The sequence below is a fragment of the Chelonoidis abingdonii genome, chromosome 2, assembly GCF_003597395.2.
Source record: "Chelonoidis abingdonii isolate Lonesome George chromosome 2, CheloAbing_2.0, whole genome shotgun sequence".
Classification (NCBI taxonomy): Eukaryota; Metazoa; Chordata; order Testudines; family Testudinidae; genus Chelonoidis; species Chelonoidis abingdonii.
Genome location: NC_133770.1, coordinates 68,853,228 through 68,867,055, shown reverse-complemented (window position 1 = coordinate 68,867,055; position 13,828 = coordinate 68,853,228). Strand labels below are relative to the sequence as shown.

Genomic DNA, 13,828 nt, shown 5'->3' with positions numbered 1-13,828 from the left:
ATACTCATTTTTCTGTCAAGGTAAAATTTTCCTAATAAGCTGGGAAATAGCAACAAATATTTATTTATTTCAACTGACACATCCTTTCAAACATCAAAAGGAATGAGTTGGTCAGTGGTGCTCTTGTCTGGCTCAGTTAATGCATGTCTAATTTAAAGGTGCAGCAAACCTTTAGCATTTACATGTCCTGTATTAAACTACTGAACTTTGGGTCTGTGGAAACCCTCTTTTCCTAAACGACCAGATGCTGTTAATTGCAGTGATGCATGGAAATGCTTCAATACATCTGTGCTGGCACCTGTTGAGAATTCTCCCTGGCTGCAGTGCCTCAGTGCACTTTGTGGTATTTTGTTTATTTGAAAATTGTTCTACTAATGTTTATTTAGTATTTCCAATGCCTCAAATTCCCTGACAAAACCAAGGGTGTAATTCTACAATGAATTGCAAGTAAATAGTTCAGTTCTTTTCACCCTCTAAAGTTTTCCTTTGACTAAACTGCAATCCTGTCATCATTGGTCTTTTCAAGTGGAAGAGCTATGGACAATACAGCTAGGAATGAGTTAAGATGCATGTACAAAATCTTCCATGTGTTACTGATTCCTGCTTGAAATCTGATCGTAGGAACAATATACAGTATTGGTCTTTTGCTCCAATGTTTGTTTATATAATATAGTTTCTCTCTCTCTCTCTCTCTCTCGTGTGTGTGTATATAGATATAGATATTGCTAAGCCTACTAGGCCTTTTATAGAAGGTAAAGTTCTTACCAAGGTACGCTACTTGCCTTATAGCAGAAGTGAGCAAACCAAAAACTACTATGAGCCCTACAGTATTCGCACAGAGTTATCCAAAAACGAAAGTATGCTCCTGGGTAGTTGGTGTGATCTCTTCTACCTGTATCCCAGAATCTAAAGGTTTTATTCAGAGAATACCCATTTCTAAAACATCCCATCACCACTGTCTTCGTCAGCCAAGGACAAATTCTGACTTGGCCACTATGAAATACTAGCTTGACTGGCAGTGCTAGGGATCATACTCCTGCTGACCAAGTACAATAGGAACAGCACAATAGTTGCTTTTCATTAATATAAGAGAATCTCTTGTGCTTGTCTTCATTCCCCATCTTATTGGAAAGCTTTGTACTATATTTAGATCTATCATCAATTTTTTCCTTTATGCTAGTGAAACAGAAGAACCAGGCTGCCTGATTCTCCTTAGTATGGGTGGTGGTGAGATGGGGGGAATTGCATGCAAAGTCTTTCCTGGTTTCTTTTTCCTTGCTGCCCCATTTTCCCCTCAACTCTTCCTGTTTCAGGCAGCAGCAGCGATAAGTGAGGGTATGGCTATGCTATGAGCGCACATGCAGCTTATCGTCATTCTAGGCTGAATTTTTAGAAGCATTTAAGTGATCTTGGCTACAATTCTAAAATTAAAAATGATAGTTACAAAAAATTGAGACTACATTGCTATCACTTGTAGGATGCCTCAGATTTGAGTAAAATGATAGCGTGCTGCGCTTAAAATTTTAGCTAGATGCACTCATCAGATTCAGTGATCAACATTTGTAGTTTTAGCTACATTGTAGTGACTGATGTACCAGTTTTCTATGAATGGTGCATACAATGACAGTAAGGCCAACCACATTCAAAAATCATGAGGCAGTCCCTCCATGGCTCAGCACTCCACTCCGCCAAATCACAATTAGCTTCAATCATGGGGTTTTTTTTAAGTTATTTGTGTTCTGGTTTGAGGCTATAGAGTTCATGCTGTTAAGCTTTAACCAAGAGGACCAGAAATGTGCTCTGTTTTAAAATGGAAGCTCAGGTTCTCACAAGCACCTGGTTCCAGGAGCTGGGGCTTTAAGAAAAAACACCAAGTATTGCAAGAGATGGCACCAGTGACTGGGAGAGACGCCACACACCCAGGCTGGTATGGAGAATCAGGAGGGAAAGTATAAGGGAATAAGTTCCTGCAATGCTGCTTCTGTCATGAAGTGTTGGCATTTTTAGAGTAGCCAGCATGACTAGAAACCCAGCTTTCTTTCTTCCTGCCCATCTCACCCCATTTTTCTACTACTGTTACCTTCTTCCCACCAATACAGGGAAAGAAAAGTGAATTCAGGCCATTTTAAGAACACCCTCTTCTTTTGTATGTTCTGGACTGAAAAAATTAATCTGACGATTGAAAAAATTAAATTTGATGTTTTTTACATCTTCAGATATATTGATTTCAATTACAACCCAGAATACAAGGTGTACAGTGCTCACTTTATATATTACAAGTATTTGCACTGTAAAAAAACAAAATAGTATTTTTCAATTAACCTAATACAAATACTGTAGTGCAATCTCTTTATCATGAAAAAAGAACTTTTAAATGTAAAAGTTGTACTTTCACAAGAGATTGCACTACAGTACTTGTATGAAGTGAATTGAAAAATATTTCTTTTGTTTATATTTTTACAGTGCAACTATTTGATTTCAGTTACAATACAGAATACAATATATATGAAAATTTAGAAAAACATCCAAACTAGTTAATAAATTTCAGTTGGTATTCTATTGTTTAACAATGCGATTAAAATTGCAATTAATTGCGATTAATTTTTTGAGTTAATCATGAGTTAACTGCAATTAATCGACAGCTCTAGTTGAAATCCAACCAAATTATGCAAACACAAAAAATGTTATTTTAACTTGGATTAAAATATAGAAGCTGAAATGGCACAGAATTTCTGTGTAAAAATACAAACTGTCTTCAATGCATGTAGGCAATTCAGAGAATATGAAAAAAAAAATCGGTATAGAATGAAATGGCAGCATTTTATTGGTTTGCTACTTTACAAGCTCCCACTGTGCTCAATGAATTCTCTGTTATGGAATGAGACCTTTTCGGAATTGAGAGATTAAAACAGAGATGCCTGCAGGTGTTTTCATAGCTCAGCAGGTGCACTGCTTGTAGAATATACTGCATCCTTGCAACAAGAGTGGAAGGAATGTGCTTTAACTGCTACTGCTGTGTGAATGAGACAATGAACCCTGCCTCAATGAGCAGCAATCGGTCTGGTTTCCAGTAGTTTTTATTTTCTATATATCCTCAGATTTGGGAGGGAACCCCAGGCATTTTTGACTTATGGGGTGGGGTGTAAGTGTATGTAATAAGAACATGATGCTTTTGTGGAAAAGGGAAAAGTTTAAAACTCCCTAGACCTGGCTCTCTCCATCTACTTCTCTCTAAGTGCTCCCATCCTCTCCCTAAGACAATCAAAGCCCCCAATAAATTAAACACGATGAATGCCTAAATATAGAAGTTATGATCATCCAGTCAGAGAACAGAAATACCATGTCACTTAGATGACTAGTCTAGTAATTTGTGAGTGAATATTGAATATTTGCAGCAAACAGTTCACAAGCATTCTATAGCCTGCAAATGTTTGCACAAAATATTTAAATACAAAACACATTTGTAGAAATCCTGATCTATTGCCATACAGCTCAAACAAAAGGGCCAAGTTTAAATATGTTAGCCCAGCTGTAATTCTGTTCTGATGAACACAACTCCCTTTTATGTTAACCCAAGTTGTGTACTTAACAAGAATAGAATGTACTCAGAGTATGGAACGCCATACCTTCTTAGTGTATGAAAAAAGATGCTGCAGTCCAGTAAATGGGAGATTTTTTTTCTTATCCTTACAAAAGCCAATTAGCAGTTGAGATAAAGAAGGGCTTATCTAAATGAAGACTTCATGGCAGCCTGGTGTGTGAGTAACTTTAAAGCAGAAGTACATCAAAGTGCACCATGGAACTGTTAGTGCCCAGCTGGTAGCTCCAAATGGGCACTAATGTGAATTTGCCATGCACTCCCAGCTTGCTGCAAATTAATGTTTGTTTAGACAAGCTCTAACTTTACCTTGGTATCTTCAATATTCCCTTTCCTAAATATAGAGAAATACAAGGGAATGCTGCAGATGGTGAGGTGATTGCATCTATTTGTGCAAGGCAAAAATCAAAGCTTCACATTGGCAATCATGCACATGACTTCCTTCTTCCATGCAACTATTGACATTCTAGCACTGAAGGTTTCCCTCTTTGATTCCTGTGACCGGGGTCCTAGTGGGGAGCCAGCTCTGGCCACTCAATTAGGATGAGCTGCAAAGAATGAGACAGACAATCCTCATAAAGCTGGTGGATATTCCAATACTTAAGAGTTACCAAGCTAGCATAAAACAGCTTCTTTATTATCTCACTGGTTACTCAGAAGTTCAGACAACACAGTTCCCTTAATGTGATCCAGCCTCAGGCCTCCATCAAGGTACCTAAGTCAAATATGATGATTTCTGAAAAATCTTAATTTCATCATATAAAAGAAAAAGTTCTACCAATCCCAAAGAATTGTATACATTACCTCCCAGAAAAAACGATGAGGCATCTGGTGGCACCTCCCAAGTTATTGAATATTCCAGATCTTACCCAAATACACACTACAGCCAATTCTTATTAACTAAACTAAAATTTATTAAAAAGAGAGAGAGAGAATGGTTAAAAGATCAGTATATATCCAGATATGAGTTCAATTCACTGAGGTTCAGATTCATAGCAGAAATGGTGAGCTTTGTAGCTATTTCAGAAATAGTTCATAGGTTATAGACTAATGTCCAAATCTCACATTCAGGGTGTACCAGCATAACTGGGACCTCAGTCTTGTGATTCGAACTTCCCCTGATGACAGAATCAGGACCTAGTGATCTTTTATACAATTTCATGTCTTTGACAAGTTGGAATTTCCTCGGTAAACAAAAGGTAATTAGGATTATTTTGAAGGAGCTCCTCACCAGTACTTAGCTATATGAATTAACATAAGGCCATTTGCTTGTTCCTCCACCAGTCACAGTACATTTCAAAGAGAGATGAATACTGAGATATCCCGTATTTACAATTTCATTTAAATGATAGGATGTTCTTTTGGCCTCTGAATTATCAGAATACAGCATAGACAGGGACTATTGATTATGTTGTGAGCCTACTAATATGTTATGTATATACACAAACACAAACATCATTTCTCCCCCTGTCTTTTGAGGGTTATTTATTTTGCAGGATGTTTAACCCTTTCTAGCCATGCATCACAATCCCACAGATTGTTATAGTTCTGAGACAACCTGTGGCCCATGAAGCTGGAAGGAATAAAACTAGAGAATCTGTGGCAAGAAGAATTAATACAGGAACCTATACAATTGTGAAAAGGGATGCAAGGGGAGCCTCTCTCTCCTTTGTCAGAGGCTGCAGAGTCATGCCCTGAAGTACTTCTGCAGGCTGTAGTTTTCTAAACCCAAGCAGCCTCCACATAACTTTAAAGTACGGCATCTCCTGCTTTAATAAGTTCTTATTTTACAGAGGCCTCATGTCTTCATAGGCCTCCAAGAAGAACAAGATGAGAGCAGGACCAGAGACAGTGCTTAACACCCAACAGGTTAGCCCATTTGCACAACTAGTAGTTGTGGAAGCATTGAAAACAGTCAGGGTCACTGCATGTGACTGATCCAGGCTCTTCCTGGTTGGTGAGATTAGGGAATGCCTGGGACCTCTACTAACAATGTCACGCTTCTGATGAGGGAATCTACCAGTCATCCTAAAACATATAATGGGCCAACCAGTACAAAGAGAAATAATTGCTCAAAGGCAGAGACCTAAAGCTACCACCCAGTGTCTAATCTTTATTTTCTAAAGAAGTTAATTGAGAAGCTAGGAAGAAAACCCTGTAACACCACCTTTTGATTGGCAGTAACTTTCCTTGTTCACACTGGCATCATCATGTGGAGTACAGGCACTACATGTGTAGCGACATGCCACAGTGAAAGGCAAGCTGTGTCCACCGTGACATGTAGCTGCATGCAGCAGTGAAAGGCTCAGGCAGGTGGACGTAGCAGGGAAGGACTCCAGCAGTGGGGAACTGCTAGAGATATTCCCTGCTGTCTCCCCACCGCAGAGGCCTTCCCTGCTGCTGGAGCCTTTCACTGCAATGGAGAAAGCAAGGCACTACATAGCTTAAAAATAGCAGTGTAGACACTGAAGGCATTGCATGGGAATGTAGAGAGCTGTGTGGGTACATACCCTACGATTGAGACATATAGAGCATTCTACTTGCTTAAGGCATGCCTCACTATTGATATTGCTATTTATATCCATGCTAACTGGGTGTGCAAATGTCTGTACACTTCATGCTGCTGTACCCTCAGACTTCAGAACGTGGTACAGAGACAATACGTGTTGGTATGGTGAATGACCTTTTTCCGCATAGATGGGAGAAATGCAGCAGCCTCCAGCAGGAGGAGTACTGATACAACACTTGATATAGCTGATGACCAGTCACCTCTCTCCAGCAGGATGACCTCCCAGGATGACCTTACACAGGAATGTTGACCAGTAAGGAGAGACTTATGAGTACAGAAGACAAGGTTTTCACAAGAGTAGGATCTAGACTGTGGAATGTATTGCTGGAAAAAAAAAAAAAAGTGACCACAGTACTAATTGCATTCAAAACTAAAATATAAACATTTCTTCACCTTCATTTCCCCATATTTTTATTTTCTATTGACTTTTTATTAAATGTCTCCCCTTCCCCCCCATATGTGTAAATAACCTAAGAGTAAATCAGGCTACAGTTTGGGAAGACCAATTCCATCTTTAAATACTAGGGAGATGTTCAAACTACAGAGTAAAATAAAATGTGTTTGTGAAGGAAAACTGATGGTTATTCTCTTGCTTGGCTTTTCAAAGATGTACTCTTGGGTTCTCCCCCCGCCCCCCTTCTTGTCTGAACATATCCATAGACTTCTGATTTGTAATTTTAAAATGGTCCACTGCAAAAACTTAAGTTCAAGCAAATCAGTCTAGACATTACTTGATAAACTCTCAGTCTTAATTTCTCCCACATATACACAACCAGCAAATTTAAAGGATACGGTTGGCGTTTTCTCTGGAGGTCCTTTAGCTTATTCTGTTTTGTTGCAGTAACGGAGTAAGTGTTTCATAAGGCACCTAATGTTGTATCCAAGTGAAGGTCCAGATTAGCCATGAGTATATGCATTCCATCTTTATAGACAGTATTACTACCTACAAAATGTGGTTTGTGTCCCTTATGTTTTGACAGGTATGGTATCTGTATTGCTGCTGTATGAGTTCTGTCTGCAGCTCAGCTTGTCATTCATGATACATATAATCTTTTGGAGGTCTGGTACTATCAACATGGAATATAAAAGTTTCACTCTTTCTATAATGTAAAGATTAGCTGTGGATTTTTTTCAAGTGACATACAAATTGTGTGATAATTATAATAGCCCTTCTCTCACTCCTCCTCCTCTATTTATTGTGAAGCCTAGAAATACCATGTGTTTTAGAATTTGTGGGTATGAAAATATAATTTACTAAAATCTCCTTGACTAGATTTCAATATAAAAGAAAATAATGTACTCTAGTGGAGCAAGATAATGGCTAGCTTTCAGTTTCATTCAGCATTCTCTCTTCACCCCCTATGCAGTGTACATACATTGCAATTGATCAGGTGCCGAAGACTCATGCTATTATGCTAAGCAGACCTGCCTGGCTTTGGGGGGCAGAAATGGGAGCCAATGAACATGGAGTCTGCATCGCTAATGAAGCCATCACCACCAGAGAGCCAGCTTCTGAAACTGAAGCCCTGCTGGGAATGGATCTTGTCAGGTGGGTGGTTAATGGCTAGACTATGGATCAATCACTTGGCCTATTAAAGGCTGCAAGATGGTTGTATTGTAGCAAGATATTGTGCTATTAGCAATAATGGCACAATATATCAGTGACGTAGACACTAAGATTGGGATTTAAAACTGTATAGGCTGTAGACACCGCCTGCAGATACACTGTTTATACAGGGCCCTGAACATATCAAGTTAACATTTTTGTAACATTTGGAATGTATCAAACTAGCAAATATTGCTACCCCAACCTAGTTTGCATTCATTAAAATCAGCACCATATCTGCCTACCAGACAGAACAGAAATATATTGTCAGAATAAGAAAAGCTGTAGTAAGGAAGAAGTGATTAACTCACAGCTCTGTATTGCCCATCATTTTCTTTTTTAGAGCATCTTACTCTGACCGAGAAAGCTTACTCATACGCATAAAAGCCCTAGAATAAGTAAGTTACTGTAGCCCCACTTCAGCACATGCATTCCAATGTAGACCCTTTGCCCTTCTGTTGAATGCTGACTGACAATTTTGAAAGTTCATTCACTCCAGGCTGGCTGCCTGAAAGGCTTGCTCTGCATTTGTAAGTCTGAAGCTGCACATTGAGCACCAGTGAGGAGAATCAAAAAACAAAACCAAGCAGGAGGAAGAAAGGAAATGGCGCAAATGAGCTAATAGAAAACGTGAACTGCTCCTAGCAAGGGAGCAAACAGACTACTGCATATGTAGGTAATGGTCAGAATAAAACGATTGTATCGTGTTTAGCAAAGATTCTCTTTTTAATAGCATATCCTATGGCTCGTTGATACTATCAAATTTATGTTTGTCCCACAGGCTACTAGGTTTTTAACAAGTAACAATCTGGATAAAGAGTTCTATGTGTAGTAAGAATCATGGCAGGTCAGAAATCTAGCTTAGCAGTTAAGTATATATGCCATTTAGTAACACTGGATCCACAGCAATATATGAGTAGATGCCAACCTAAGGAGAAGCCAGTAGTGTCTGAACAATTCATTCGATGAAGGAGAGGACAAAGATCAAAGCCAACAATAGCTCGCACCAAAGAGAACTAGAGATCACTATAACCATCAGTGTGCTGTTGAAATTCCTCCTTTTAGTTGTGAAAACTTCTAGAATACTGGATAATGACATTAAAATTCTCTTTTGGGTGATATCCAGAATACGGAAATCCAGCAAGTACAGAATCAGTGCCTGTAGCCCATGTGGACGCCACCAGGACTGACAGCGCCACGTTTCAGCCATTTGCAGACCATGCCAGTCACATGACTTGAGATTAATGGGGAGGGCAATCCATTAAGACATTCAAAGCAGAATTACGACTTGATCTACACTTAAAAAGTTGATTGGGGGTAATGAGAGCCACACCCCTGAAAGCTGTAGGTATGCTCACCTAATGTCCGATGTAGATGCAGTTATGTGAATGGAAAAATGCTTCCATCGATCCAGCTTCTGTTGTTCAGGGAAGTGGTGACAGGAAAACCCTCTTCCATTGGTGCAGGCTGGTTTACACTATGGCATTGTGTCAGCATAGCGATAGTGACATCGTTATGCCAGTATAGTCTCTGTAGTGTTGATGTACCCTAGGAAACATGTTCTTTTCTGCCCTAATTTTCCCCACACTTTCAAGTTCTATGTTGGTATTAAGTCTTAGCTCTAGGCTTTTCAAACTTGGTATACGTTTTGCTTTTGTTTCGGAAAACAAGCTTCCTTCCTTGGAAATTGTTTCTAAACTTTACAGCTAGCATAACAGTATTCAGACCAATAAGACTGCTCAGGCACTTCAGCCAAAATCCTACCATCTGAGCCAGACATGAAGAGGTTATGTGAGACTGAGCCCTTTGGAGAGGGCCTACACCATCATTCTCCTGGCTTAGATGTACCCCCAACTCCTTAGGGATACTTCATGCAGAAAAGTAAGAAGCCTGCTCTGCATTTCTCTGGAATTCTGTCACTGGCAAGTTAGGAATTCAAATCCAGAAAACATGGACCAGGACACTAAAAATGTGTGTGGGTGCTGTTAGGCATGCATAGAAAACCCCAACAACATTGCAAAAAACAAACACATTTCATTCTAAACTTGAAGTGTCACTGTTGCTTCTTTCCTTACAATTCTAACAGTTCATTCTAGGCACCACAATCAGAAGGCTTTATGTTTATCTGTGGACATGAGACGAAATGATGCATAAATAAAGTGCTGGGACACATTATGAAGGTTTAACACATCTGTCTGAAAAGAGCTTTGGGTTTACCAGAGATTTCTATTTCCTAAATGTCATCATTTGTTTAATATCTGGCTATTTTTGACTTCCCAAAACTAATTTGGCTAAGTTGATGTCACTCTTAACTGAAGTTGCTTGTCTTTAAAGTGGCAGTATCGGTTCAAATGTCTGTTTAAAACTCATTCACGTTTTAGCAGCTTGTTTGAAAGTCTGAATCTACAGTTAGGAGTTGAAGTTAAAGAGCTAAGAATTTCAGGTTAACATTGTAATTTTGCTGTGACTGCCTTGTTGAAAGGCATGTCACTGAGCTTTGTTAATGAAGAATTCCAGTTTGGGGACAGAATAGATTTAAAGTCCCCTCCCCCTCTGGTAGCCTCAGAGGACTGATTTTTACTCAAGAGCTTGGTTTAAAGTAATTGGCCAGGCTTAAGGAAGCGGAAAGTTACGGGGATCAGATCTTTAGACAGAAGTTGTGTTGGATTTTTTTCATCTCCGCTATAGGTCTGCTGCAGGTCAGACAAGTTGCTCCTAAACAAGTTGCTTGTTTTATTCTCTGCTTCTTAATCATTTACAGGAAGCCTCAGGAGTGCTCATCTGTTTAAACAAGTGAATGAATTGCTTCCCCTAAAGAGGAGTGGGGACAAAGATTGTAGATCCCATCAGAGCCAGCCTTGTACGCTCAAGACTCTTTGCGGACACAGCAGCTCTGAGGTTCTCATTTTCTTCAGTATCTTCAAACTGTCACTCTAAAAACATCTTCACACCAACAGGAGCAGAGCTGGCAGCAACTCAGTGCTATTTCTCTTCCTCTCCCCCCTGCCTCCTCCACACCAGACTTCTTCAGCAGCCTGAGCCCAGAGATCTTATGCCCAACTTTGTGTGTCATTTATGTGCTCATCTTTTCTAGAAACATAAGTGTGTACAGAATTAGGATGCTCAATCAGCTTTAGTGGAGATCAGGCATTCAGATCCTTTAGCTGGGGAGCTAGACTCCTACCCATTTTGGGAAGAAAATAACCCGAGAAACGAACTTCAATCTGTAATCAGGTTTTAATTTCACAATATGCCTTCGTCAGTCCTTTAATTATATCCTAATCCTCTTGGCTGGGTCTCTGAGGGAAAAATAAAGGTATGAAATGACCACTGTGCCAAATGCAGTGACTGTTGACCAGCAAAAAAATATGCCTGTTATGCAAAAATATCTGCCGGTGCATGGTGTTTTCCACTGTTAGTAGCAGGAAATCTAATTGATTCATTGGGGTATCATGCTCCAGTGTGTCTCAGGGGAAAAAAAACTTTTGAAAAACTTTTATGCAAACATTAAAATTGTTTTATGGTATTTGAAATCCCAGACAGGAACAAAGCTCTGCCCTTGAAATGCATGGCCATCCATAACATCAATGCAAAAGAAAGTTAGTGCTTGCATTCCCAATCATGGAGTGATGAAATACATGCTGCTGGTTGGCCAGTGGCCATTACCCATCAGCTGCACCCTTCTATCTAATTGCACATTCAGGATGAGGTCCTGGGACATTTCCCAACTGTCAGAATACTACGTCTTGTCTGATTTTTAAGTCAGGCATCCTGGCTTTGAGAGGGAGTGACTGGGATTGCACGTGCAGTGGTTGGAGATGTGGCACTGCTTGAGCAGGAAGATGGCAAAGCTGAAGGATGAGAGAATGATTCAGAGGAAGCCCATACAGCCATGAGACTTTCTCCAGAGATGCTCAGCAGAGTGCAAGTGGAAGCAGATATTGGAGTGAGCTCACGCCTTGCGCTAGGCTTGCTTTCACTGAGTGCTCAGACCCATCTCTGGGATAAAGATTCTTAGCCTTTGCTTAAACTTCTGCATTAGCTGGAAACAGTGCAAAGTGAGATCATTTTACAATAAAACCAACCTTCTCTGTTCTTTGCTTCCCCAAACTTCATGTTGTGGAATGTCAAGGTTTGTTTGAGAATCTGATGGGGAGGCCTTGGCTATGCTACAGGTTTGAAGTGCAAACATGGGTAAGTGATTTAAAGCTGCATTTTCAAAAGGGCACTACTTCAGATGCCCTGCTTCAGACACCCAGGGCTGTATTTTGAGACTGACTTCAGTTGGAAGTGTGGGCGGTTCACAGCTCTGAAGATCAGGCCCCATCTGTTGAATTTTGTTCCCAACTTTAGAGAAAAACGTCTCAAAAATTTGGATCTTAACTGCTGCCTTGGTTTTCCTACCTATCAGCAGGGCTTAGATTGGATAGGACTTCTCTGTAAATGTGCTGAGGTACAATTCATTTTTGTAAAAGGTTTTGGTTCTCTAGAAGGCGGATGTAAATACAGACTCATTTTTATTACTACAGCAAGTTTTTAATATGGGAGGTTAATGTAACTGACAATGAATTTACAGTCTGGTATGCCAGAGTTAAGATATCAGTGAAATCATATTTGTGGGTATTGACATTTCTAAAGAGCTTGTACTTAGCTGATGGCAGAAATAGATTAAAAGATTAAATAAATAGAAATCTCTAATCTGTTGCCCAGACAGCAGTTAAGTAGAGCTGAGTAGCTGTTAACTAATTTCCTAACTAGGATGGTTTCATTTTGAATATAAATACTTCAGATCAATATGCTAAACCCCATTGATTTTACTGTTCCGATTCATTTTCTAAAACGAATAGTTATGTTTATTTGTTAGGATTTGCAAATTTACTTTTACACTCCTTTCAAGCCAGTCACATTCAGCTTTGGCAAGTACCCTGCATTTTAGTACTTCCAAACAGCATTTAAGAAGTTAACATAGTAGAGTTGCCCACAGACACTCAAAGATACCTTTGTCTACATTATAAAACAGTCACTGAAGGCTGATGTACAATTAATTTTGTATGGAGGGTATGGTGGACAGTAACTGTAGGAGTACAGGAAGAGAAGGGTGATAAAGATACGGTAACATTGACTATTCATTCTCTCATCCTTTTAATATCTATTCCAAGTTATCTGGTGTTTTGTACACAGCAAGCAGTGTACAGATCTGCTTCTTTACAACTGTCTTGGAAAATTCTATTTACCAGTCAAATTCACTCTTCCTAAAGAGGGTAAATAGAATCTTGCAGGCTGTCTTAAGACACGGTCCCGGTTACACTTAGTACTTGTGTTAATTGTAGCAATTGTAGACTTGTGGATGGAGAAATCAGTTTAGATAATATGAAAACATTATAATAAAGTTCTGGGCCTAGTATTTCCAGTGAATCTTTAAAGCAGAAATTGCTGATATCTGACCAATAACTTCTGAATGCACTTCTCCTGTTAAGACACTTTAGAAATGATTCCATCTGACATCAGTAAAACTGTAGCTCATACTACAGGATCCTATTCCAAGCTTTTTGTTTAAGACAAATGAGTCACTGCAGCACATCACTGGACTTTTCACTGTCATTTAAATTGTATTGGATTTTTTTTTTTTTTTTAAAGGCTTGGCCTAGAAAGAGGCACAACAGCTAAAGAGGCCTTAGATGTAATAGTTTCTTTGTTGGAAGAGCACGGACAAGGTGGAAATTATTATGAAGATGGGAGCTCCTGCCAGGCTTTCCAAAGTGCATTTCTGATTGTGGATAGAGCAGAAGCCTGGGTATTGGAGACTGTTGGGAAATATTGGGCAGCAGAAAAAGTCACAGGTGAGTTTTAACTGGTTATCATAAGAATGCTGCATAACATCTCTTCAAAGCTTGTTTTATTTATTCCATTTCATTTGAGGGTAAAGATATCAAGGGGTTATGAAGAGGTCTAATTGGATAAGTCTAAATGGCTTGGATGTATCAAATCAGTCAAACAATGAAAAGCTGCATGATGTTGGTAGCAGCCTAGCTTCAGTCTAGCCCATTAAATGTCC

General features: G+C 39.4%; 2 protein-coding genes across 2 annotated transcripts in view; one reads left to right on the top strand and one right to left on the bottom strand.

Annotated features, from left to right (window-relative positions):
* WIPF3 (WAS/WASL interacting protein family member 3) overlaps positions 1 to 13,828 on the bottom strand; it is a 323,552-nt gene that overhangs the window by 226,209 nt on the left and 83,515 nt on the right. The gene's annotated exons all lie outside the window — the stretch shown is intronic.
* The window catches only part of SCRN1 (secernin 1), a 30,152-nt gene that overhangs the window by 528 nt on the left and 15,796 nt on the right, over positions 1 to 13,828 (top strand). Inside the window, exons 2-3 of the mRNA XM_032774885.2 lie at positions 7,535 to 7,716; positions 13,411 to 13,613. Coding sequence (XP_032630776.1) covers positions 7,535 to 7,716; positions 13,411 to 13,613 — 385 coding nt within the window. The remainder of the gene's footprint in view (positions 1 to 7,534; positions 7,717 to 13,410; positions 13,614 to 13,828) is intronic.